At 40.8% G+C, this 23377-nt stretch overlaps 1 protein-coding gene across 1 annotated transcript in view; it reads right to left on the bottom strand.

Annotated features, from left to right (window-relative positions):
- Window positions 1–3215: 3215 nt before the first annotated feature.
- grin3ba (glutamate receptor, ionotropic, N-methyl-D-aspartate 3Ba) overlaps window positions 3216–23377 on the bottom strand; it is a 37376-nt gene continuing 17214 nt past the window's right edge. Inside the window, exons 9-12 of the mRNA XM_067614808.1 lie at window positions 10066–10217; window positions 8655–8819; window positions 7113–7180; window positions 3216–6518 (exon numbers count right to left, since the gene is read on the bottom strand). Coding sequence (XP_067470909.1) covers window positions 5540–6518; window positions 7113–7180; window positions 8655–8819; window positions 10066–10217 — 1364 coding nt within the window. The 3' untranslated portion in view covers window positions 3216–5539. The remainder of the gene's footprint in view (window positions 6519–7112; window positions 7181–8654; window positions 8820–10065; window positions 10218–23377) is intronic.

Raw genomic sequence — 23377 nt, forward strand, 5'->3', positions numbered from 1 at the left:
CTGCCCTGCCCAGAGCCCCCGCCCCGTACACACCGACACCGCCACCCCGCCAATAATACCCAAGGGTTGGTCACAGCTGGCAGGAGCTAATAAACTCATCACTCACAATGCCTGGCTCCTATTTACCTACTAGACAAAGCAATACAGAGAGGGTGGGAGAGTGATATGTGAGGTGGAGGTGGTTCAACACTGTTTTCTCTCTTCCACAGACTAGATACTCCACTCAAACATGGTGAATTTTTGATCATTATAAGCACACCTTTTGACCTGTGAGATGCAGACATCATCACAATTGTATTTTCTTTAATACTCAGAGTAAATGCGCTATCAGCACTCTTTACCATTAACCTCAGCTGGATGGTAATTGATTGCCAGGGGGTGGATGTACATTGGGGATTCTTAAGTTTGATTAAAATTCTTCTTGACTGCTGTTCACACATGTGACCCAATTAACTCATCTGAGCAAAAGGCCGACCGTCTCCCTATTCAGAAATACACATTTATGCATGTGTGCACCCACATGCAGACACTCACACATGCAGCACATGGCATGTTTGCATAGCTAATGGAGGGGTAAGGCTACATGCAGGGACACGCATACTACATGCATGTGCTGATATAGCTCCAGGCTGAGGCAGTGCAAGGTAAGTACACAGGAATACACATCACATGTTATTTCACAAAAGCATCCCGGTTAGGTAGAACTCCGCATGTCGACACATTTACCCAGCCATCTATGAAAGCTCACACAATACTGTGATTGGTTTCTGATTGATTTTTTTACAACCCATCCAGTGCACCCAGAGAGCACCGAAGACACCTGACAAAGAGCCCATTGTTTACTTTATTACATCAAGGAGAGTCCAACCATGTGCGAGTGTGGAGAAGGAGTGATTAATTGGCTTTATCACCGTGTGATTATCTTCACTTTATACAGTCTGGTCGATGCACCGACACTAAATCATCAGCATGCTACTCCCATGCCGCTCTCTCATCCTCTTCAAACATCCCACACACTGTTGGCTCTCATTTGTACTGAAGAATAATCTTTCGTGGTATCAGTTTCAATTCTCCCTTTACCATGTGTCAGGTTTCATAGACGTACTCAGTTTTCAGTGGTACAGTGGATAGTAAATGATATTTTAAAAGAAGATTAATGATACTATGATTATATGGTTAAGAAAACATTCCCCGTTAATATGAAATACAAGACTATAAATCAATGCAGATGAAATGTGTAACAATAATTTGCTCTGCCATGTTATCTAGGCCGTCGCGGTATTGGGTGATTGTCAAGTTTGACTGTTCTCACAAATATATACAGTACGTATGTAAAGGAGCCAGATACACACACACACAGTCACGCACTCACACACACAATGATTAGATGAGTGTGTGTGTGTCCATCACACTCAGTAAAGTGTTTATAATGTGAAGTAATTCTCTGCAGGTGTCTCCATTCTACACTCCACATTCATGGGCTTAAGGACGGTTTCAAGTGCCGCTGTGTGGTTGAAAGCTGTCATTACATGACAAGTTAAACAATACCATTATGCTCTTGGGTGGAGTAGGCTCTTAAGTGGCCTCATGAACACTTAAAGGTCTCTCAGATTGTACCAAAATCAAACAATAACATCTGTCTGTCTGTCACTTTGTGCTTTAATCCTCCACTTTGGCCTGGCCTGTGTCTGATTCAGATATCACTTTGAGATAGACTTAAATAAGTTAAAATGTGATAAGGTAATTGAAGTGGGGCTTAAAGAGTTCAAAGATTTGATCAATTTCCAGACAAGATAAACACCATAATCATTCATAAATCCCACATAAATCAATTGCTTAAGTGCTCCATGATAACACTTTGTTATAGTGAGTGTTATAGTGGGTGTAGATTTATTCATTCAAGACAAATATCAATGTAATGAAGATTATGCAGTCTGGATTCCTTTCACTTTGCAGTAGCATTTGACTCTAGAGTCCTAAATTGTCCATTTTTAAGAATCTTTTTCTACCTCCAAGTCTTTGAGGTCGACTTAGAGCCTGTTTTGATTTTCTCACTTGAGTTAATGTTATACACCTCCATTACTGCGCAATACAGTGTGTACAAAAGTGTTTGTGTGGAGCAGAGAATGTTCATTTTTCTGAAGCTGCACTATATAGGTTATTGAGCTTGTAAACAGCAAATTGCACCCAACTGTGCTTCAGTTTTTTTGCTGCTGGAGACTGAATTGGTCTGGTCAAGTGGTTTCTTGAGAGACCGGACCTATATTACAAATAAATTGTTTATTGAACTGGAAATAAGAGTTAGTGAGCAGGAATAGCAAGGGAGCTGATTTACTGTGTTTACCACAGTGTTAGATTGAGACCAAACCAGAAATATCAGTACAAACGCAGATTAAGAATCTCCTGAAAATCCCCCCAAAACTCAATATAAACGTTCTTGTCAAAAAGGTTGTTGTACACATTAAGTGTATATTGCTCAAAAGAGATAGAAATTCAGATGTTTGAACCCCGTGTGATCATCAGATCTGCTAAAACATTTCTGTACTGGATGTGCAGTAATTGTTAACAAGTCACAGGTGTGAGTGGGGAAGCAAACCAAAAAACAAAAAGTTTCTCCTAAAATCTACATAATATCGACACAAATACAACAACACAGTACCACATATGAAAAAGAATTATGAAAAAAATTGGATTATTAGCTCTTTGATTATTATGACTATTCTAATTAATTATTATTATCATTAACTCTTTTTCGTCGCATAAAGTATCATGTTCCTTTATGTCTCTGCTAAGCATTTGGACTTGCCCGCCACACCTGTTAATCTTTTCCAATTAAAGCTTATCTAGTATAAAACTTTTAGTTGAGGCTGCTGCTCTGTTTGGCACTGTTGGTGAGCTGACAGGTTGATATGTTAACGCTCTTGAACATTTGACCAAGAGGTGTTTTTGGACTCCTCTAAGAAGAGGCAATTTTTGATGACGCCCCAAAAAGCATTAAAACGTTTGATTTAATGACCGTACACATTTGCAGTGAAATTAGTGGGTTAATGGATTTAAAATGTGTTTGAGGGGGCTGAAATTTATCATGACTATACTCTAAGTGACTCAGACAAGACAAGTATTCAGTATATTATCCCTTCTATCATCAATCAATCAAAAGTGCGAGTGAATAAGTATATAAATGTTTATTTCAAAACATGAGAATGATCATTATGATAAAATTTCAATAAATGCTGATACAATTTTTATAAGGGGTAAATTTAAAAGTATTTGCTTAAATATCCAGTACCACAAGCTCTTTCTCTATAAAGACCTAAAATATTTTTTTCCTCATAGACACCATGGCATGTGAACACAACCACTTCACACCACAGTAAAGTTTGAAACGTTTAAATGTACATCAGTACCATCATAAAAGCCTAAAGTTCTGTTTCAGTGGTATCACTTCTCTGCATCTCAGGCCTGTGGGACAGCAAAATTGCCAACACATGCTTTTTTTAAAGTGTTGAGAGACTCACACAAGATTGAGTACCACAATAGGATTCGGTGACATTGCATTGTATAGTGCTGGAGTGATTTCATAAAGGCCTTATTTCCCAAGGTCACAAACAGGGCAAGATGCAGCTTACATCTGTCACTGTTGATAAGTCAATTGCTTAAATTTATGTATTTCAGTGACTTTGCCAGAATAAAACCTCAATCCGCAAACTCCTCAGTGTCCATAGCCGCGGGAAGCAGGAATACACTTCCCTCTGGTGGTTGACTTAATAACTAAACAGTACAGTCAGTCTCTGAGAGACCCCTCTGTTCATTACAATAAATTACTGTATATTTAAAAATATTAACATATGAAGCATGAAACATACTTTATTTTGTTTTAGTAGAATGCAAAAATATTATGCTTTGTCCGAGTGAAAGCAGTGTAAAAGTATATATCTATTTTAGTTAATACAATTATGAAAACCAAAAACATGAGGTCTCACGTATCAGAGCTCACTCATATCTGCAGCGTGCTAGTGGTTTGTAATTTTACCTTCATGCAAGATGCAGTCAGTGGTCTCAACACTGTATCCAGACTCATGTTGTCGGTTATTTCAACATGAATATTATATCCCTTCAAATTGATGGCACTTGTTTAGTGGCTTGAGCCACAGGCCGTGCAGATGTGCTAATGTTCATAAGAAATAAACCTCCTTATGTTTAGAGGTGTTTTGGGAAATTGGGCTAATCTGATAATTAAAGGTCCCATGAAATGGCTTTGAGACTATATTTTGTTATGTACTTTAGCATGGCTCCAGATAAACAAGTGAAAATGATTATTTTATCATATATTGTTGATCTATGCTTTGCTTAGGATGACAGTGACTCAAGGTAACAATGTGTGGGGGAAAAAACAGTTTGGGTGATATGATAACTTTTAAGTTAACTATACCAGCCATAACATGGGGTGGAGGTGTGTGTTTGGGTCCACATGGCTTGGATCCATCCCACTACAGACAGTATAACAAACATTCTTCCACTAACATGAATTTTCATAAAAGTCCTGTCAAATTCTGCCTCAGCATCCTTTTTTTTATGTGGAACCCATCAAATAACAGTTGAAAAGGTCTCAAAGGGTCTGTGGATGGCTCAGTTTGCAAGACACCGAGAGAAAGGCGGGATTTTGCTATGATTATATTGGGGAAATAACGACAACATACAATATACAAAAGGATACAAGGTATCAACACACAAAAGGCATTTTTTTTCAGTTTCATGGGATATTAATTAAATAGATTGTTTGAGGACTGAGACACTCTTTCTTCACAGTTTTCTTCTTTTCTATATCATTCACATTTTTGGGAAAATTATTACTTGAATCACTTCAGATATATTGTATTTTTTTGCATCTTTAACTCCTGCTTCTGGCACTTTGTTAACTCAGGTGTTGCATGTGCATTTTAAAATAGTTTTGTTTGTTGTTTTTTACACATTGGGCTAACTTTGATTTTTCTGTGCTCTTATCACTGATGTCTGTATGTGCTTGCAGGCTTTTTTTTTAAGTCAATGAAAAAGGCCATCTTTTAATGTAGCTGACGGGCTTCTGTTTGTCAGACAGCTGTGGTTCATGGTTCCTCATGTGAACCACCGGTCTCCACAATAAGCACTGTGATTTTAGCATGGCTAGATTTACCCATGGCTCATTCCAATTTGGCTGATCTTGTGATCTTGTGAAGTTATACTGAAATCATTTTTGCTTTTCATTTCACAAAATGACATTGCTTATTTATGATTTCATGGATGATGTAAACATTTTTATCAGCTTTCATGTTGTAGTTAAAGGTTTTTAGTAGTAATTTTAAGCAAGTGTGGAAACAATTTCGTGTGAAAATTATTAGGTTGCAGTAAGTAATGGTGTGAGTTAACATATACTGTAATTTTTCAGCAAGAGCCCCTCAAACTTAAACCATTCTAACTGAAGCCATCTTCCCGCGGCTATGCAAGTACCAAATGTACTATTCCCTCTGCAAACCTACACGTCTGGGGCTCGGAAAGACAATCAAGTCCCGCTGCTTACACTTGATTGGTTGGCTTTTGTCCTCTCCAAAGTGTTCAGAGTGCGTGATAGATTAGCCTTTTGTCTGTCGAGGCTAGAAGTGTTCCGTGACTGGACACTTATGTTTCCAGCACCTGGTTGGTTGACTCGACTCCGCTCCAAACTGGTGGAGGTGCGTGAATGGACAGTCCTTTCTTCTGTCAGAGTATTAACAGCGCGTAATTGGTGGGCTCTCCCTCTGTCCAAACTGTTAACTGTGTTTAATTGACTGCTCCTTCCATGCTCTAGAGTCCCAGGACCGCCTGATTGGTTAGCCCTCCCTGTTTGTTGATTATTCAGGGTTTGCAGTTGGCTGGTCCTGTCTCTCTCAGGGAGTTTTGACTGAGTGGAGCTACTTCTGTCTGTGTTAATAGTTTGTATCCTCTGTCTGTCCCTTTCCCTTTCCAGACTGGTATCCCTGCGCACAATTCCACTCCTCTCTCTTTCCAGGCTGCTCTGGATCTCAGCTCTCCTGGCCAGAGCCTCTCTCAGCTGCGTACGGAACGTCTCGATCTTCCCCTGCAGCTCCTGGAGCTCCCCCTCCCACAGGCTGGTCTGAGCGGCCCTGCTCCCCAGAGGTGAGAGCACCAAGCCTGTAGAAGCCAGTGTTGAGGCGGGGCCCCCGTTGGCGTGGAGGCTTATCTGCGTAGGAGAGGTAAAACTCCCGAAGCCGCCCAACCCCAACCCTCCGAGGCCGAGCCCGGGACGGCCGACCATCCCGGGCCTGCCGCGCACTGAGGCGGTGTGCGTGCGCAGGCGGTAGCTGTGGAGGGTTTCCAGGTCAAAGTGCACACGTTTCTCCTTGGGCTCATGGGATGGTGAGGAGGAGTTGACAGTGTCTCCAGCTGTAGAGGAAGCAGGGAGGGATGTGGGAGGAGATGGGGGAGGAGGCTGATGCTGTTTCCTGTGTAGGGTGCAGTTCTCTGAGATACAAGAGGAGGGGCTAGTGAAAGAGAGGAAGATCACAACAAAGGACATATATCCAGTGAGATATATAGCACAGCGGTACACATGGATACATTTTTCTGTAAACTGCAAACTGTAAAAGCAGATATATTTAAGTGGGATTATTTTATATTTCAGATTTAAAATTGTGTTGGACTTGTTTAAAGTAAGACTGACTTTAATAAAGAAAAGTTTCTTTGTCTTGATTAGAAGGATCAGAGGTCTGTTCAAGGTCCACATAAATAATACAATCTGAAAAAAAAACTTCAACCCATTTCTAATACAAATTGACTTGTTTTGCAAATTAGATGTAGTCTCTTGAATCAGAATGAGGCAGATTTTGACATTTTACTTTAGGCGATTATTGAGACAACGTGATGCGCTGTGTCAAGATGGAATAGCTTGTATTTAAAAGAATATTTGCTGAAATACTGCCAGGTGTGTAGGTGGCACAGGAGTAAAATGCTGCCAGACATGAATACTGAAATATGTCTTCATGCACTGATTCTGAACAATATATCGATGCATTTCAACCGGCTTATTCTGGCTGTGACAAGTCATTGATACACAAATCAATCTGTGACTTCATTACTTTTGGTCGAGGCCGGTCAGCTCCTTCCCTACATCCTCGTATGTGGTGTGGAGAGCTCTGTGAATTTTCTGGAATTGGAGAAGAAGAGCACTACTAATTAGTAATGCACATTTTGACATCACTTCATCATCTTTGAAATAAATCAGGAGAGATGATACATTTCTGAGAGCCATTATTAAACCCAGATGCTCAGGACATCTGTGACAGCTATTACTCACAAATCCTGCTGGGATGTTCCTTTGAATAATTTGATCAAATGATTGTAATTCAGTAAGAAACTATTCTTTTCTGCTTAAAAGTCTGATTGAGAGGTTGAGGTATCAGTTAATACCCTTTTGAAGTGTTCTGGTTAGACTGAAACAAAAAAAAACAACCTCTCAAGTCAAATGGAATGACTATGCTTTAATTTTTCCTAATGTGTATATACAGTACGTCAAAGGATGTTCAAAAGGAAACAGGAGACTTTCACTCTGGATAAGAGCTAACACAGATGTCATTCTCTCAGATAGCTGAGCTGGTAATGTGATGAATACTAGAGGCGGCCCAGGAGTGGCTGCCCTTTTAGAAGATGTAGCAAACAAATGTGAGCAGCCTTGATATTCACACTGCCAGTTCCATTATTCACTCAAAAATATCGCCACAGGCATCTCATTTGGTAATGGCTCGAGTTTCATAAAAAAACAAAACATGACCTTTAAATCCCCAATTCGTGGTTTCTTTAGTGTTGTGTGTGTTGTCATAAACACAGCAATTCTCAAACAAATTGCAGATAAAGAAAATGCTTCTGCAGATCTTATTAAGTGTATTTGTATCCATTTGTAACGAAATATACGGATTTGAAAAAGATCATGATTAAAAATAGCTTGTTTTTTCATTAATTTTGCATAGAGGAATAAATGATAAAAGATAGGACTTTGAATGAGGAGGTACATTTTAATGATCTGCGTAAGAGGTTTATAAATCCTCTGTCTCATAATATATTAAAGAGAAAAAAACACACTGTTGCATAAGAGTGGTCATAAACTGATTATAAATCACTGCTGATGGGAGCACTTAATGTATTTGACAATATTTTAAATTAGTAAGCAAAGTTAACTTGTTTATAGAGCACATTTAGAGCATTAAATATTTAACTAATTAAAATTTGAATTGATTTATCAATACACTGAGCTTAAAATCAAAACTGTTTAATTGGAACGTGCCCTATAAAACATGATATTACTCAGTTTTGACAGAGATATTTATGCCATGATGAGTTTCTAACAGTAGAGGGCGTAAGTTACCTTCAAGAAAAGAGTGAACACAGGGGGGTGAAGGCTTCTTACTTTCAGCATATTGTGTGAGAGTGTGATTGTGCTCATGTGCATGTACACATACACTTGTAGCTAACGCGCGGATTGAAATCTGTGTTTGTGAAGCATCTTTGTGTGTGTGCTTGTGTACGTTTGCAAGTGTGTGGGAAGTGTGCCTGCATACAAGACACATCCAGCACTATGCACTGTCTCTCTCTTTGTGTATATGTGTGTGTGTGTGTTTACTCACCTGGCTGGTGTGTAGCCAGTACTGCAGTGTATGTGTGCGCCGGAGGCGAGGGATGACCAGGTGATAGAAGGTGTGTTCACCTGCCAAGGTCAGCAAGGCTCCGCCCACCCCCATACACAGCAGCACAAACAGACCTGAAAAATGCTGGATTCCCATCTGTAGAGTCTGAGGGGGCAGTGTCGACACACACACACGCGAAGAGAGAGAGAGAGAGAGAGAGAGAGAGAGAGAGAGAGAGAGAGAGGGGTTGTGGGAGTGACACAGATTAGTAGAGACTTAGCTGACAGAAGGGGAAATAAAGAGATTGATGATTTATATTTACATAATTACCATTTAGACCACTTTTTGTGAGTGTGCAATTGATATTCAGCTGTTGTTTATCTAGTTTGGCTGTGTAAGCCCATAAGAATAGAAATAAAGAGAGGAGAGGGGAACAGCGTAAAAGACATGTTTGGGAAGAAAAGGATGTGGAGAAGAGAGGCAGGGGCGGGAGTAAGCCTAAAGAGCTGCGGGGCAAAGCAAAACTGAGAGTAATAGAAAGAAACAGCGCTTAGCAGGGAGATGGTAAGAAGAGCCGATGGTTAATTCAAGAGCAGTTTGTTCCCATTGGTTCGGCCACAACCCCTCTGACACAACGTCTATCTCTTATGAGACTTTGATGGGCCTGGAGGAAGTGGAAGAGACAGTACCCAGCCTTTCCAATGCGCTCTAATCATGTTTCCTTCACCCAGCTCATTTCTGCACTGCCTCTGATGGCAATTAGCCCCGTGCTGACTCGACAAATTCATCAGTGACAACACTGACCTCCTTTTGCTCCCAATCCAGAGGGCAAGATCACACTAACGCCCACATTGTTTGAGAGTAGCCCAATTTCCATGCTTCAAATGGGAGGAATAGTAATAACTTCCTGATGCAGGGTGAAGTTAAGGTTTTCATTTCACTGGAGAAACCTATGACCGTGTAATTGCATTTGTTGCTATAATATGATTCAACTTTATTCAAGTGGGACTTAAAAGGGATGGCCAAGAGATATAGATACAGACAGTGGGCTCTGATTTCCAGTTCTTTAAAAAGAGTTGAAAGAAAAAGGTAGGGCAAGAGCTGAGAGTGCTCTTCCGTTGCACGCACAAGATGCACAAGTATCGACACTCAGACAGTACGTGCCGGAAACTCCAGTTAAGGCTGGTAAATAGGGCTGAGTTTATGTGATTGTATGTCTTTGTCATTGTGTGTGTGTGTGTGTGTGTGTGTGCGTAAATGTGTCTGTCAGTGTATGTGTGCTTAGCTGGCAGGCAATCCTGTCTGTGTCCCAAAGGGAGACTCATTTATAGGAGTACAGCGGCAGAAGGCTTCGCTTTACACACAATACACGTACACAATAAATGAACAAACTCTCCCACCAATGACTTACCTCAGTGACTGCAAAGACTCGCTTCCCGCAAGGCACAACCTTATACCATTTGTCATGTAGCATGTCCATGAAGCCATCTGACTTGTAGCGACTCACAAACTCCGACACGTTACGGGTTAAAGGAGAGCCCTGGGGCAGGCCGATACCGTAGCCTGGAAGAGGAGACATACACATTTGTTAACACATATGCTATAGGTAACAGAGCTTAGAGCAACAGCTTGAAGAGGAGGATAATGTCTAACTTCGTGTTTTTGTGTTGAAAATCACAGCAAGCCAGTTGCAGTTAGCCAAAGGGCAGATGCCCTCTGGAAAAAAGGAGATTTACGGGTTTACCAGGCTTCAATTGGAATCAGGATCAACCACTTTTTTGCCAAGTACAGAGCAAATACAGTGCAAATACATTTTTCTGGTTTAGTATTTGTGTTGGTAAACAAATCACTGAACTGCTAAAGCTGGTGCGGGCGTCCCTTGTGATACAGAATACATAGAGGATCAAGTTCTCATATCGAGTTGTCTTTTCCCTCTTTTATCACTTTCCATAATTACAGCTGCTGTCTGAGAGGCTTCTCACTACAGCATTGTGGGAAAATCTTGCGGCAGGATTGGACTAGACAACAATTATATCTTTACAGATAATCACTGTCAGTAGAAGATTATGGTCCTGCCATGGCATGTGAAACAGCCCTACCCCCTGTCCGACCCCAACAAATGTTAGCATGACCTGCATGAAGTGCAAGGTGAAAGGGTAGGAGGGGCTAGAGAGCAGGGATGCACTGATCCGATACACCGGATCATTACCAGGGCCTATGCGGTCCTTAAGTAGGTCAGGTATTGACCAAATGTGACCCTTGGACATGATACAGTTTCTTTGTCAATGTCCTTATAAAGATAAAGTGATTCCTCTATTAGATACATTTATTCTGTTACAGCAGGCTGCCAACTCAGTTTTAGTGAAATCCCTGGCCTCATGTTACATTATATGGAAATTATTCTATGAGTGGCGTTTACAGATTTTAAATCTGGGAAAAACTAGTATTGAATCAGAGCTAAAATATACCCAGAACTGAGGTATTAGAATTGTTATTGAGAGAGAAATACATGGAGATAGACTTCTAGGATCAATGTCAACATCTATGACCACTATGAAGTGATACAGAATGACAAATTGTCATGCCCATTTTCCAAGTCCTGTCAGTTTGGACTGATCCTGACTTAAGTGGTGGAATAGGATCAAGTCTGATTCTAATCTCTAGACTCGCTTCATTGGGGATAGGATGCAAATATGCTCATACATTACCTGACTTTGCTTCGTACAGACAGTTACATTCCCCAAAGTTGCTGTCACATGGCTATGCTCACCACGAGGTGATTTATTATTGTATTGTAAATCACTTATATGTGAATACAAACACTAGGTCCAACACAACCCCCTGGACCTTTGGTTCTACTGCAAGATTTAGACATAGAAATGCCAAAGTCCATGTATCTTTTGTTATGTAACTTTCTACAAAGAAGCTTTTTATTACTGTATTCTCACTTGTACACCATACTCCCTTCCTTCATTCTCAATTAATGTCACTTGTTTCTATTTTTCCTTTCCTTTTTCCTTTATTATTTTTATTTTGTTAGACTTTATTACATTTCTGTCTGTGCTTTCAAAAAGGCTCCCCTGAAGGATATTAAGAAGTACATGACCCATGATGCTGGTTCAGCCATCAACCTGTATTATATGTTTTATTCCATTTTTACTGGCAGTTTCATGAGAAATACCTTAAAAATAATTTAAAAAAGAGGGGAACACCATCCTTCTCCAGTCACGATATCTGTTTTGTCACCACACTTCCACAAGAATCGCCCACCACATCAACAATGATTGGACCTTCTACTTCTCACCTGCCCTGACCTCATCACTAGATCGTCAACTGCAAAACACTCATCATAGTCCATGATCCAGATCATCTACTCCAGACTCACTTTACACTCATGGACTCCACAAGACCTCTGAAAGTGTCCTCTGCTATCTAGCACCAAGACATTAGTGGCAGATCCTTTAAGTCCTGTAAATTGCGAGGTGGGGCCTCCATGGATTTCCAGCACATCCTACAAATACTTAATCAGATTGAGATCTGGGGAATTTGGAGGCCAAGGCAACACCTTGAACTCTTTATCATGTTCCTCAAACCATGATATAACAGTAATATTTTTAATTAAGCAACAGATTTAAATACTTTTTCCCACCACTGTCCATTGCTTTAATGCAAAAGGCAGCACATTCTTGTATCATTACACAACTTGAAAGCTGGAGAGATATGTTGCCCTACCCTGCCCAGACTTTGAAACAGCATCTGTTTAGCATTACAGCCCACATTTCCGCAGATACAAATGGAAAGAAATCTGTTCCTCAGCTTAAAATAAAAAGACCTTCTTGGAAATTTATTGCTATACATGACCTCCTGGGGTTGTTTGTTTCATTTCATCTGTACTGCAGTCAAATACACAGACATGCCAACAGTTTGTGTGTGTGTGAGATTGTTCTGGACCTGGCAGCTGTTTGTGTGTGTGTGTTTGTCTATGTTGGGGCTGTCAAGGTGTGTGAGCCTGATGGGGGTTGCAGACAGAAACAGAGAATAGCGAAGGTTCACATAACTGTCACACTCTGCTTCCCACATGACAAAGACTGTCTAAGTTTCCATCCCTTTGCTCTTGCCCTCCTTTACCCTCCCCTTCCTCTTCCTTTTCCTCCTCTGTTGCTTCCCCTTCCCCTCAGTCTTCCCTCTTATCCCTCCCCTCTCTCTGTCCGAGGACATTTCTCTCCCACCATTGCCGCTACTCTCTTCTTCATTTAGTCCGCTCCTTATCTCTGTCATCCCTTCACTTTTGTTCAATTTCTGCCTCACTCCATTCTTCTCTTTATCTTGCAGCTTCTCTCCCAAGCCCATTGCTTTGTCTCAGCACGTCTTCCTCGTCTTTCTTTTTTTTTATCCACCAGACAGACAGCATTTTTCTGTCATCAGCCGATCTCCATCCCCATTTCTTTAGAGCACTCAGTCAAAGAGGGAAATACAAGTGGGCAGCCACTTGTCATTTGTTTTGATTCTTCCCCTTAGACATTCACATATTCTTTCACAGGCTTCAAGCCCCAAAGCTGTCATTCAAGTCCCCCACACACCTACTCACTTAGCCACACCCATGCACATCAAGCTTTATTCCAAAGAACTTGTAAACACTTTGTAAAATTGTTGGTACCGTTATTTTTTTTTTGTTTGTTTTTTTTTAAAAGAAACACATCCCACCCAGTAACTGTTTTGTAACCAAAGATCTTTTGGTCTTTATGTACCGTAATTTAAAAAAAACAAAAAAAAAATCAAATGTGGCCAAGAGCTCTCAGCTGTAGTTTGTGTTTAGTGCTAATTAGCACATTTTATTTTTTATTTCATGCTAAACTAAGATGGTGAGCATGATAAACATTTTATCTGCTTAATGTCAACATGTTGGCCTGCTCATGTTAGCTAGCTTAAAGCTAGCTGCACCACTAGTGTGGTTGCAGATTCTTAGGGAGATATTTAATGGGGACATGATGCACATTTAGAGGTCTATATTTTTAATCTGGGGCTCTATTGGAATATCTTTGCATGACTTACAGTCCAAAAAAACTCCTTATTTATCTTATACTGACCCTTTACATAGCTCCTCAACCCAGACTTTTCTGAAACAGGCCATTTTAGCTCCTGTCCCTTTAAGGCTCCCCTTCTGAGGAGACCACTCTGTTCTGAGGGAGACTTGGGAGACTTCCTCCGGCTCCACAGGCCATGTCAACAAACCACGCAACAAACCAGGATTTCACTACTTTTTCTCAAAATGTCAACTTCTGAAACACATGAGTGGACAATGATAACAGCGAATGGAAAAACCTTAGCAACAACCTTAGCAACACTGGAGGACCTGGAGTGAATGAAATGAAGAACATGTAATGCAGTGCCCTATGCTGCTGTAATGGGATGAGGTGGAGGTTCTGTATGAGTGCCCTTCTAATGAAAGGAAGAGGTGCCATTTAGGTTCCCCTAAGCCTAACATACGGAAGGGCAGCATTGGGTGCCATTTCAATGAAAAAAGTGCCTAGTGTACACTGTATGGGAGAAAAACATGGTGAAGTGCTCTTCCAATGAAGAACATGAGATACCCTATAAGATGCCCCTATGATGGAGTAAACTGGTCATTATGATAGAAATGAATGTATGGCTTTATGCAGCCCGACCATTAGAAAAATAAAGCACCCTTAAGAACATAGTTATTGTAGCTGACATTATTTCATTCAGTTGATTTTAGCACAGTACTGCTCACTAGTTTGCTCAGTCACACCCCCCTTTAGATTGTTTGGGTCAGTGCAGTCTAAGCTGTAACCTTGATACTACAACAGTTTGTAAGGCAGGCCACATAGCAAGGGTTTTTTGCAATTGAAACAAGTTAATGTTATTAAGGATGCATTACTTATGTATGTCGATTGTATTTTCTAAGTTGTTTTTTTGTTTAGGCCTATCCAGAGCTGTATAACATGCTAAACAATTGCTAGATGGATAGTAGCTATCTCTATACTAAATATTTGGTACAAACTGGAAATCAACCTTGAGGTGAAGTAAAATCTTTAAGGAAATCACTGAGTACTCTTTATTCAAAATGACAACCCTTTAGCTTGGAATAACTTGCACATGTGGAGAGGTAGATTAGCATTGGGTTACCTTGTGATTGCAGAATGCCAAGAAGAGACAGAAAATTGAAGACAATACAAAGGGAGGAGGCAGCAAGGGAGGAGATGAGAGAGACAAAGTTTGCATAAGCCATTAGCAATTAGATGGGATGCCCAGTAGGACTTAAACCTGTGCCTCAGCATGTTAAATTTTTAAAAATTTATCCTGTCATGAAACTGTTATGAAATTTGGAAGATAACCTTTTGAGTAACCCTGTAAAATGTTCATCTCAATAGGGGATGTAGCCTTTTTTTTTTTTTTACTCAACATGAATTGTTGTTCTCTGTTCATGAATCGTTGATGGGGGTCCATTGAATGTATCAGGTGCCCTTTATATTTTTTCACCCCTGTCCCTCTGAGTTCACCACTGCTTAGCAACAACCTTAGCAACAAAAGCTATGGAACGGATGGCCGTTTATGGGTGTGTGCAATGAGCTGACAAGATAGAAAAACCATCACATATGAAGTGTTCAGAGTAGGTTGAAGCCTGGACTTTTGACTTGCAGGGAGCATTCCTACATACATTAACCTCAAGTTTTGGAACTTTGACCGTGTTAAGCATAGATATCAGACATCATAACAGTATATAAATAACACAAAATCACAAAAAGCATAATATGTCCCCTTTATACATTTGTAGACTTTTGAAAACTGTCAAGTCTGTCAATATATCAACCTCATTATAACAGCATTACAGGACATCTAATTGATTACTCACTCAAGGCATAGAATACCACACCAATAATAATACCATCCACGTTATGCCATTACATTTATATCTCCCACTGTCTGAGACCAAGGAGGAAATGAAAGCGAATTAAATCAGGTTGCTCCATCATGCCCTTGCTTTCTAAAATAGCAATGATTGCTTACCATTTTAACCTTTTCCTCGTACTGTAATTATAAGATCAGTGAACTCATAATTACAAGAAGATAATACTATATTTTTTTTAGAAATTATGTGATCTTTACTCATAATTATAAGATAGGAAGTCAATTATGAGATAAGGCTTTTTTTTGGTGAATGCAATGTGCTTCTGCACTTGTGTCTGTCCTATTCAATTAAAGTTTGATGAGTTTAAGACACTGGACTGTTGGCTGATTGATGATAGATGTTACTATGAGTTGTAGCTTTTGTTAGTTTATACAATAGACATTTATTGAAAACGTATGTTTTTTTTTGTAAAATTATGAGCAAATTTAGGTTGGTAAGAGATTCATTGTTAAATTCACTTTAATATCCTGCCCTATTTTATCTATATTAAAGGCATTCTATGCAAGATTTTCCTAGAAAACAATGTATAGACTCATATAAAAATAATACCTCTCAATCATCACTTATGTCCTACTAGAAGTGTGTGGCAGTGTATTTATCTGCAGAGACCCTGCCCTCTGCCTGTATTTTCTTAACATTTTGCTGTGTTGGGCATCAACCTTTGGGTTAGGGTGTGTAGTCCCCAGCCAATAACAGCGTGCAGGGTGTGAGGTCAGAACTCGTGGAGTAGCGACTAGGTTACGTCGCTGTCTCCATCTCTCTCCCCTGCTCTCTGTCTCTGTCATGGATGTATAAAGATAACAGGTCTCTGTGTCTGTTTGAGTGAGGACGGGGCTGAGCTACACACACACACACACATATACATACACACAAACACACACGAATTGTGTTGAGGTGTGGGCATGTTTATTTGTGCTTTAGAAGGTAACCACTGTGAAACAGTCAGAAAATAACATTTTATTTATCTGATTCACTGCTTTGTTCTCTAACGCTGCCTCTCTCTCTTCATTCGCTCTCTAGCTCACTCGACCACTGCTGCTCTCTATCTCTCGCTCTGCTCTCAGCTTGCTCTGGTGTCGCTGAGCCGGGGAAGAGGGGCCAACTTTGAATGTTTGTGTTTACAAACAGAAACACACACAAATCCTGCACAGTATGCCTTTAAGCATTCTAAATGAATGAACCCCATAGTTTGTTTTACTTTTAACAGTACATTTTGTAAGAATTAAGCATATGCTTTTTATAACCTTACTTTGGAATTAAACTCTTATACCCACATTTCTACACATACAATACACGCTCTACACACATTAACAGACAGAGGCATCCGTACGTCACTCTATCCAGACGTGAGTTACCCGACCAACAGCAGCCTCACCCTGGCAACAAAGTCTCTTGCCAGACTCATTCTGATCTTCAGACGCGTTCTGTCCTGCTTGACTGAGCTTGTGTAGACCACTTATGCACACAGGGACACACACGTACACACACACATACAAACAAGCACTGAGTGGCTGCATGTTCAGTGGCAATATTATTAATGGGGTGTGTCTAGGCTGTCGTAAACATCTCCCAACAGCACTCAGCGAAAACAGATGCACAGCGACACCCCCGCATCTCTCTCCACTTAAGTAGCCTGAAGATTTCAGAGCACCTTGCCTGCAGCGACTCCAGAGACCCAATTCCTTCATCTTTCTATATCTCCTGACCACAAACCACTATAAATCCTGCCTGCATCCTCATATGGACCAAATAGCACTTCCTCTCTTTCTTCCCTCTATCCTTTCTCTCTCTCTCTCTCTGTCCTTTCTCCCCCTCCCTCACTCCATCTGCTTGGGGTGAAGGTTTGTCTTGATTAGGGGACTCTGTTGGCTGGCTCTTTTATCACTCGCTGTGCAGAAAGGCGCAAACTGGCAGTGGGCAAATGAAAGCCCTCTATCTCTTTCTTGTGCTCAACTCCCACCTCCCCTCACCTCCCCCGCTGGCCCTTCCCGTCTTTACCTTTGTTGTTCTTGCTCTTACTTACTTCATCGAATCTCATATAATGCCTTCTCTTTTTTTCCCCCCATCTCCTCTCTTCTTCCTATGTTTTTTCCGCCCTCACATTTCCTGTCTGAGCCATTTCCTGCTCTTTCTTCCACTAGCGTTCAGACTGATTGAGTTATTCACTCCCATCCCATCCCACCTCACAGAGACTGTGGGAATAAATAGCTACCCAAGGCAACGTGGATTCTTCATCTACCTTTTTCATGTTGACAATGAATCAAATGGTGGTTGAACTGACCCGTTCCACATACCAATAAGACCTGCTTTCTCGTCCTAACAATCATAAGTAATGCCACAGCGATGTCTCTTGTCTCTTTTTGTCTTATGCAGTGAAGGAAGCAGTAGATAATCTCCAGTGAACAAGATTTGTAGAGTGAGTAGGTAATGTCGGAGGGGGGTCTTTTGACTGACAGAGAATTGGTATCAAAGTTAGCGTTTGGTCCCATGTGGCACCATTGTTAGTATCTATTCACTGTCTGTATATCTTTATGCCTGTGTTCAGTGATAGGAGGAGAAAAGAAAAGGATGAGCTGAAACAAATACACACGGAAAAGGACACACACACAGATGTATATATGCATGCACATAAATGTAAGTCTGTGGCCATGCATGAGCACACTCTAATTCTATACCTGTAAAAACCTTCCCATGACTAAGCTGGGTTTGGGTTAGAGGTTAAATGCTTGATACATTAAATAAATGTGTTCTGCCAGTGGAAATTTCACTTCAAAGTCACCTTCAGAGGGTGTATATGTGCAGACGGCATGTGACTAGAATACTGTAAAACTGGTAATAATGGCTGGGACCTTTATTTACCTCGATGAAAGTGTGCACCAGGCTTTTATAAATATATAGCACAAACATAACACTGCAAAGGATACTACTACAACTACTACTTCTACTGCTACTATAATTACTGCTGTAACTAATCATAATAATATAGATCTGTCTTAAATGATCACGTAAAACAATTAACTACTTTATTAATAAACATGATTTGGTACCTGTAACTTATCGTTATTTGTTAAACATGAAAGCATGATAGCAGTGTAAAATGTTTGTTGCAAGCTTCTTGGCTCGATGCCGTGGTTCATATGGTGATTTTTAGATAGAAGGAAAAACAATTACCTTTCTTTAGAAAAATGTCCTACCCTTTCAAGTCTAAAAGGAAAATAATTTCCTTAAAGAATAGCACTAGAACACATACCAGGTTTCACAAAGACGTTAGTCGCCACTCATACACACACATTCATGTAGCAATATACAAAAACTTGAATATGATTAACCCCCTGTGTGGCTAATTAACTGTTTTCTGACTGGTGGTGGATTTGTCTATATATCAATCTTCATGATTGTGTTGCAGTTAGTCCAAAATGTTCTGACTGGGCATTGTTATTAATAATAGATGGTTGAGTACTTTTACCCTGCAGTGTTCTAAGTTCATGCAGTAGATCTCTGTGTTATTCTGTCAGTCATGTAACTAACTACAGTATTTGATCTCCTCTCTGAATGTGTGTGTGAGCATGTGACTCTGCAGTATGTTTCTGTATACATGTGCGTGTGTGTAGATGTGCATGCTTCAAGGTGTATATACTATATACCAGTGGCGGCCGGTGACTCAAAAAATTGGAGGACAGGAGGAAAACCAACATGGAATCTCACAACAAACCGCATCAAACTATATCATTGTCCCCCACCTGATGAAATCCGAGGGGTGGGGGGCAATTTTATATGCCAATAAAACAATTTGCTTTCAAAAACAAAAACCCCTGAGTGGTGAAAAGGCTACTTCTTCAAAGACATTTAGCATATACATAATGTCTCTAAACAAAGAAGTGCTCATTTTAGCCATGGAGTGGATCAAATGTGTCATTTTACCAACAAAGTGAAATTCAAATTTATAGTACTGTTCTATTGTGACAACAAATTTATGTTCTCATCAAAAACAGACAACATATCACATGATTTACACGTGTTTCCTATGTGTTTTCTTACTATACAGAAATATATAAAGTAGCACAAAGCTTATAATGTGATACAAGTTCAGATCAGTGCTGAATACTAGAAAGATTGAACACTAAAAACATTCACAGATCTAAAAGTGTAGGTTCACATCAGAAAGTATTAATGCATGTATCAAAAACATGACTTACACACCCTTATCTATATGTACGATATACAAAATAAAACCTTCCTCTTTTAAACAGTGAATGAAACAGCCTCTGTCCACATCATCAAAACTTGATGATAACAAACATTCACCGCTTAAACAGCAGGTAAACATAACTCAAATGTCACATCGGACTCGTTAGATGCTGGTTTGATCTTTGCTCTTCAAAATCCCTGTTAGCAACATGCTGTCTGTCCATGACTTGTACTTACAGCAGTTTGTTTACTTTGTCTTAAATGAGACATTAAATTTTGCAATTAATCCGCAATTCATATGCCTGCCGAACCGTGGGAGGCGATCAGTACGGATCATGGATCAACTACAATCAGTTACTCCACTAGTTAACACTTGTTATTCCAGCTACTTTAAGCTTATTACTCAATATACGGCTCAGCTTAAAACAAACTAAAGAAACTGTCAGAAGCAAGCAGCCAGACCTCCTGCACACTAATCATACAACATCAAAAGGTGACTGAACAACCACTCAATTAAAAATGAATGAATGAGTGAGTCCAGACAGCTCACTGTAACTTCAACAAGCAAACTAACGTTACCCACAACACATTATATGATCTCTGCTGCATTCTTGTTAAGGAGATAAAAAACACAAAAAAGCCACACAGAGACATTTAACCATGAGAGATGAAATTAGCGACCAAAGAGACAGAGAGAGAGAAGCTGTATCTGACTCACGTTATCTGACACCTTCTTCTTTCTTTCATGGAGATGAAGTATTCACGTCATAACGTCCATTTGTAGCTGTTGGTCATCTTGTTTGTTAGTTAACAGAACTTTGTGGCTGTTGGTTAACCAGTCTGATATCATTAGCAACAATGACAAACAAGCTAACTCTCCTGGTTGTTTCTCTGATTGCTTCCCTCTCTAGCCTCCACGGCAGTGTCCTGCAGCTGCTGCACTGCACAGACCAGATAATTTCTCCCGCTAGCTTAACAACAGTCCTTAACAGTCCTTCCATAGATGTATAAAGAGTCCTTCAGGCTGCTACAACAAGCTAACTCTTGCGTTGGCTAATGCAAGGAGCTATCTACTGCTGCTACTCTGACTTACAGTGGTGAGAGTTGAAGATGAATTCTGGAAACTATCATTGGACCAACTCGATGTCAATATTGCATTCTGGTTGTTGATTGGTAAGGGAGGACAGCCTCCCTTGGAGCATCATTTTATGTGTCATGGCCAATCACAGATTAGCATGAAAAAAAATGAAATACATTGAGTCCAATGTAAGAGATCCCGCCATGAGGAGGTCAGCAGGCCCCCCCCCCCCCACCACTTCACACACTGCTCTCTCTCCTCCTGCCCCGCAGGTGTCATTGTTGAAGCATTTTAAACAGAATTTCAGCAATGGATTTTTTCCATAGAAGAGAGAAAAAGTATACTTTATAAATACTGAGATTTGGTAATGATTTATTTCAATCAAATATTCTTTATTATATTTTGATCTCCCTTTTGCCTCTAGAGGAGGATCAACCTCCTCTGCCTCTATGGACCAGCCTCCACTGCTATATACAGTAAGTGTGTGTGTGTTTGTTTGGGTTACATGAAAGAGGCAGCCTGTGGTCTTATACAGTATATGTCATGTGTGTGTATGAATGCTATACAGTGCATTTGACTGTGTGTGTACCTCACTTTTCATTCATAGTGAAACTCAAAGTCCCACAATATTAATAACAGAACACACTACATAAAGAAAATAGTAAAAAGCCTTTCTGAATAGAAAGGTTTTTCAGGCCCTTTTTAAAAATGTCTAGGGTCTGTGCTGCCCTCAGATGGTTAGGAAGGATATTCCACAAGTGTGGTGCAGCAGAGCAGAAGGCTCTATCCCCATGGTGTGGAGCTTAGTACTGGGGGCCCAGAGGAGCAAGCTGCTAGCAGATCTGAGGGTGTGGTGAGGGTTTCTGGTATGATCAGTTCCTGTAGGTAGGGAGGCACTTGATGGATTTGTATGAGTATTAGAACTTGGCAGTTAATCCTGAAGGAGATAGGGAGCCAGTGCAATGAAAACAGAATCAATGTTATATGTTTGTGTTTTTGCACTCTCATCAGGATCCAGGCAGCGCTGCTCTGAATGTACTTGAGCCTCTGGATGCTGGATGATGTAGTCCAGTCTTGAGGAGATAAAGACATGGACAAGATTCTCTGCATCTAACAAGGTTAGAGATGGGCAGAGTTTAGAAATGTTTTTGAGATAGTAGAAAGAGGTTTTGCATAGATATGGTCATCAAATCAGCTCAGGGTCAAACCTAACTCCCAGATTAGTGACTGAGGAGGAAAAGGGGATGTCCCGGCCGTCAAAGGTGAGATGAGGTATGGGGGATGACTGATTCTGGTGTGCAGTGCCAATAAGGAGAGCTTCTGTTTTGCTACTGTTTAACTGGAGGAAATTTGTGCTCATCAAGGCCTTTATCTCCTCAAGACAGGTGGTGAGGCATGACATGGCTGCAGAAGGGCTTGGGGCAGTTTTGATGTACAGCTGGGTATCATCAGCATAGCAACAGATATCCCATGTCTGCTGATGACACATCCAAGGGGGAGCATGTAGAGAGTAAACAGGATGGGGCCGAGAACCGATCCTGTGCAGATCACCACAGGTGACAGGGAGCGATCTAGACCTGCATCCTTCCAGTGAGACATATTGAGTCCCACTGGAAAGGTAGGACTGAAACCACTTAACTGCAGAGTCTGACTGTCCAATGGTGGTGTGGAGGCGCTCTAAGAGGATAGTGTGGTCCACAGTGTGAAATGCAGCAGTCAGGTCAAGGAGAATCAGGAGAGAAGGGGACCCTCCACCTGCTGTCATCAGCAGGTCATTCACAATCCTGAGTGGAGCTGTTTCAGTGCTGTGTGCTGAGCGCAAACCTGACTGAAATTTTTCAAATAGGTTGTTGTGTTTAAGTTGGTCCTGAAGCTCAGAAGCAATCACCTTCTCCAACACCTTGGACAGAAAAGGAAGGTTCGAGATAGGTCTGTAGCTGGCAAAAACTTCTGGATCCAGGATGGGTTTCCTTAGGAGGGGGCGGATGACTGCGACCTTGAGGGTAGATAGAACGCTACCAGTGTGAGGAGAGAGCTTGACAGTTTGGGTGATAAGGGGGCTGAGAATGGAAATGTATGATTTGAGCAGACAGTGAGCCCAGAGCATCTAAAGCGTCATTCCAGGACATGTCCAGCTGTTTTTATTTTCCGCAGGTTATGAGTGAACCAGGGAGCAGAGAGTGAAAAATTGACCTCATGCGTCTTGACAGGGTCATGAAGATCAAAGACACCTCTCAGAGATGTACTGTAGAGCTCCACTTGTTCATCCACTGATGCAGAAGCTGGGCACGTGATGTGCCATTGTGCCCAATGTGTCCATTGAGACCACCATGTGGTCGGACACACCCAGATCATAGACCTGTAGGTTATTGAGGGGGATGGAGTCACTGATGAACAGGTCAAGTGTGTGCCCCCTGGTGTAAATAGGGATATCAACATGTTGCTTCAGGCCAAGACACTCAATCAGACTCAAGAGCTCCACTGCAAAATGACAGGAGGGATTGTCGATATATATATACATATTAC

This window comes from Thunnus thynnus, chromosome 16, assembly GCF_963924715.1.
Source record: "Thunnus thynnus chromosome 16, fThuThy2.1, whole genome shotgun sequence".
NCBI lineage: Eukaryota > Metazoa > Chordata > Actinopteri > Scombriformes > Scombridae > Thunnus > Thunnus thynnus.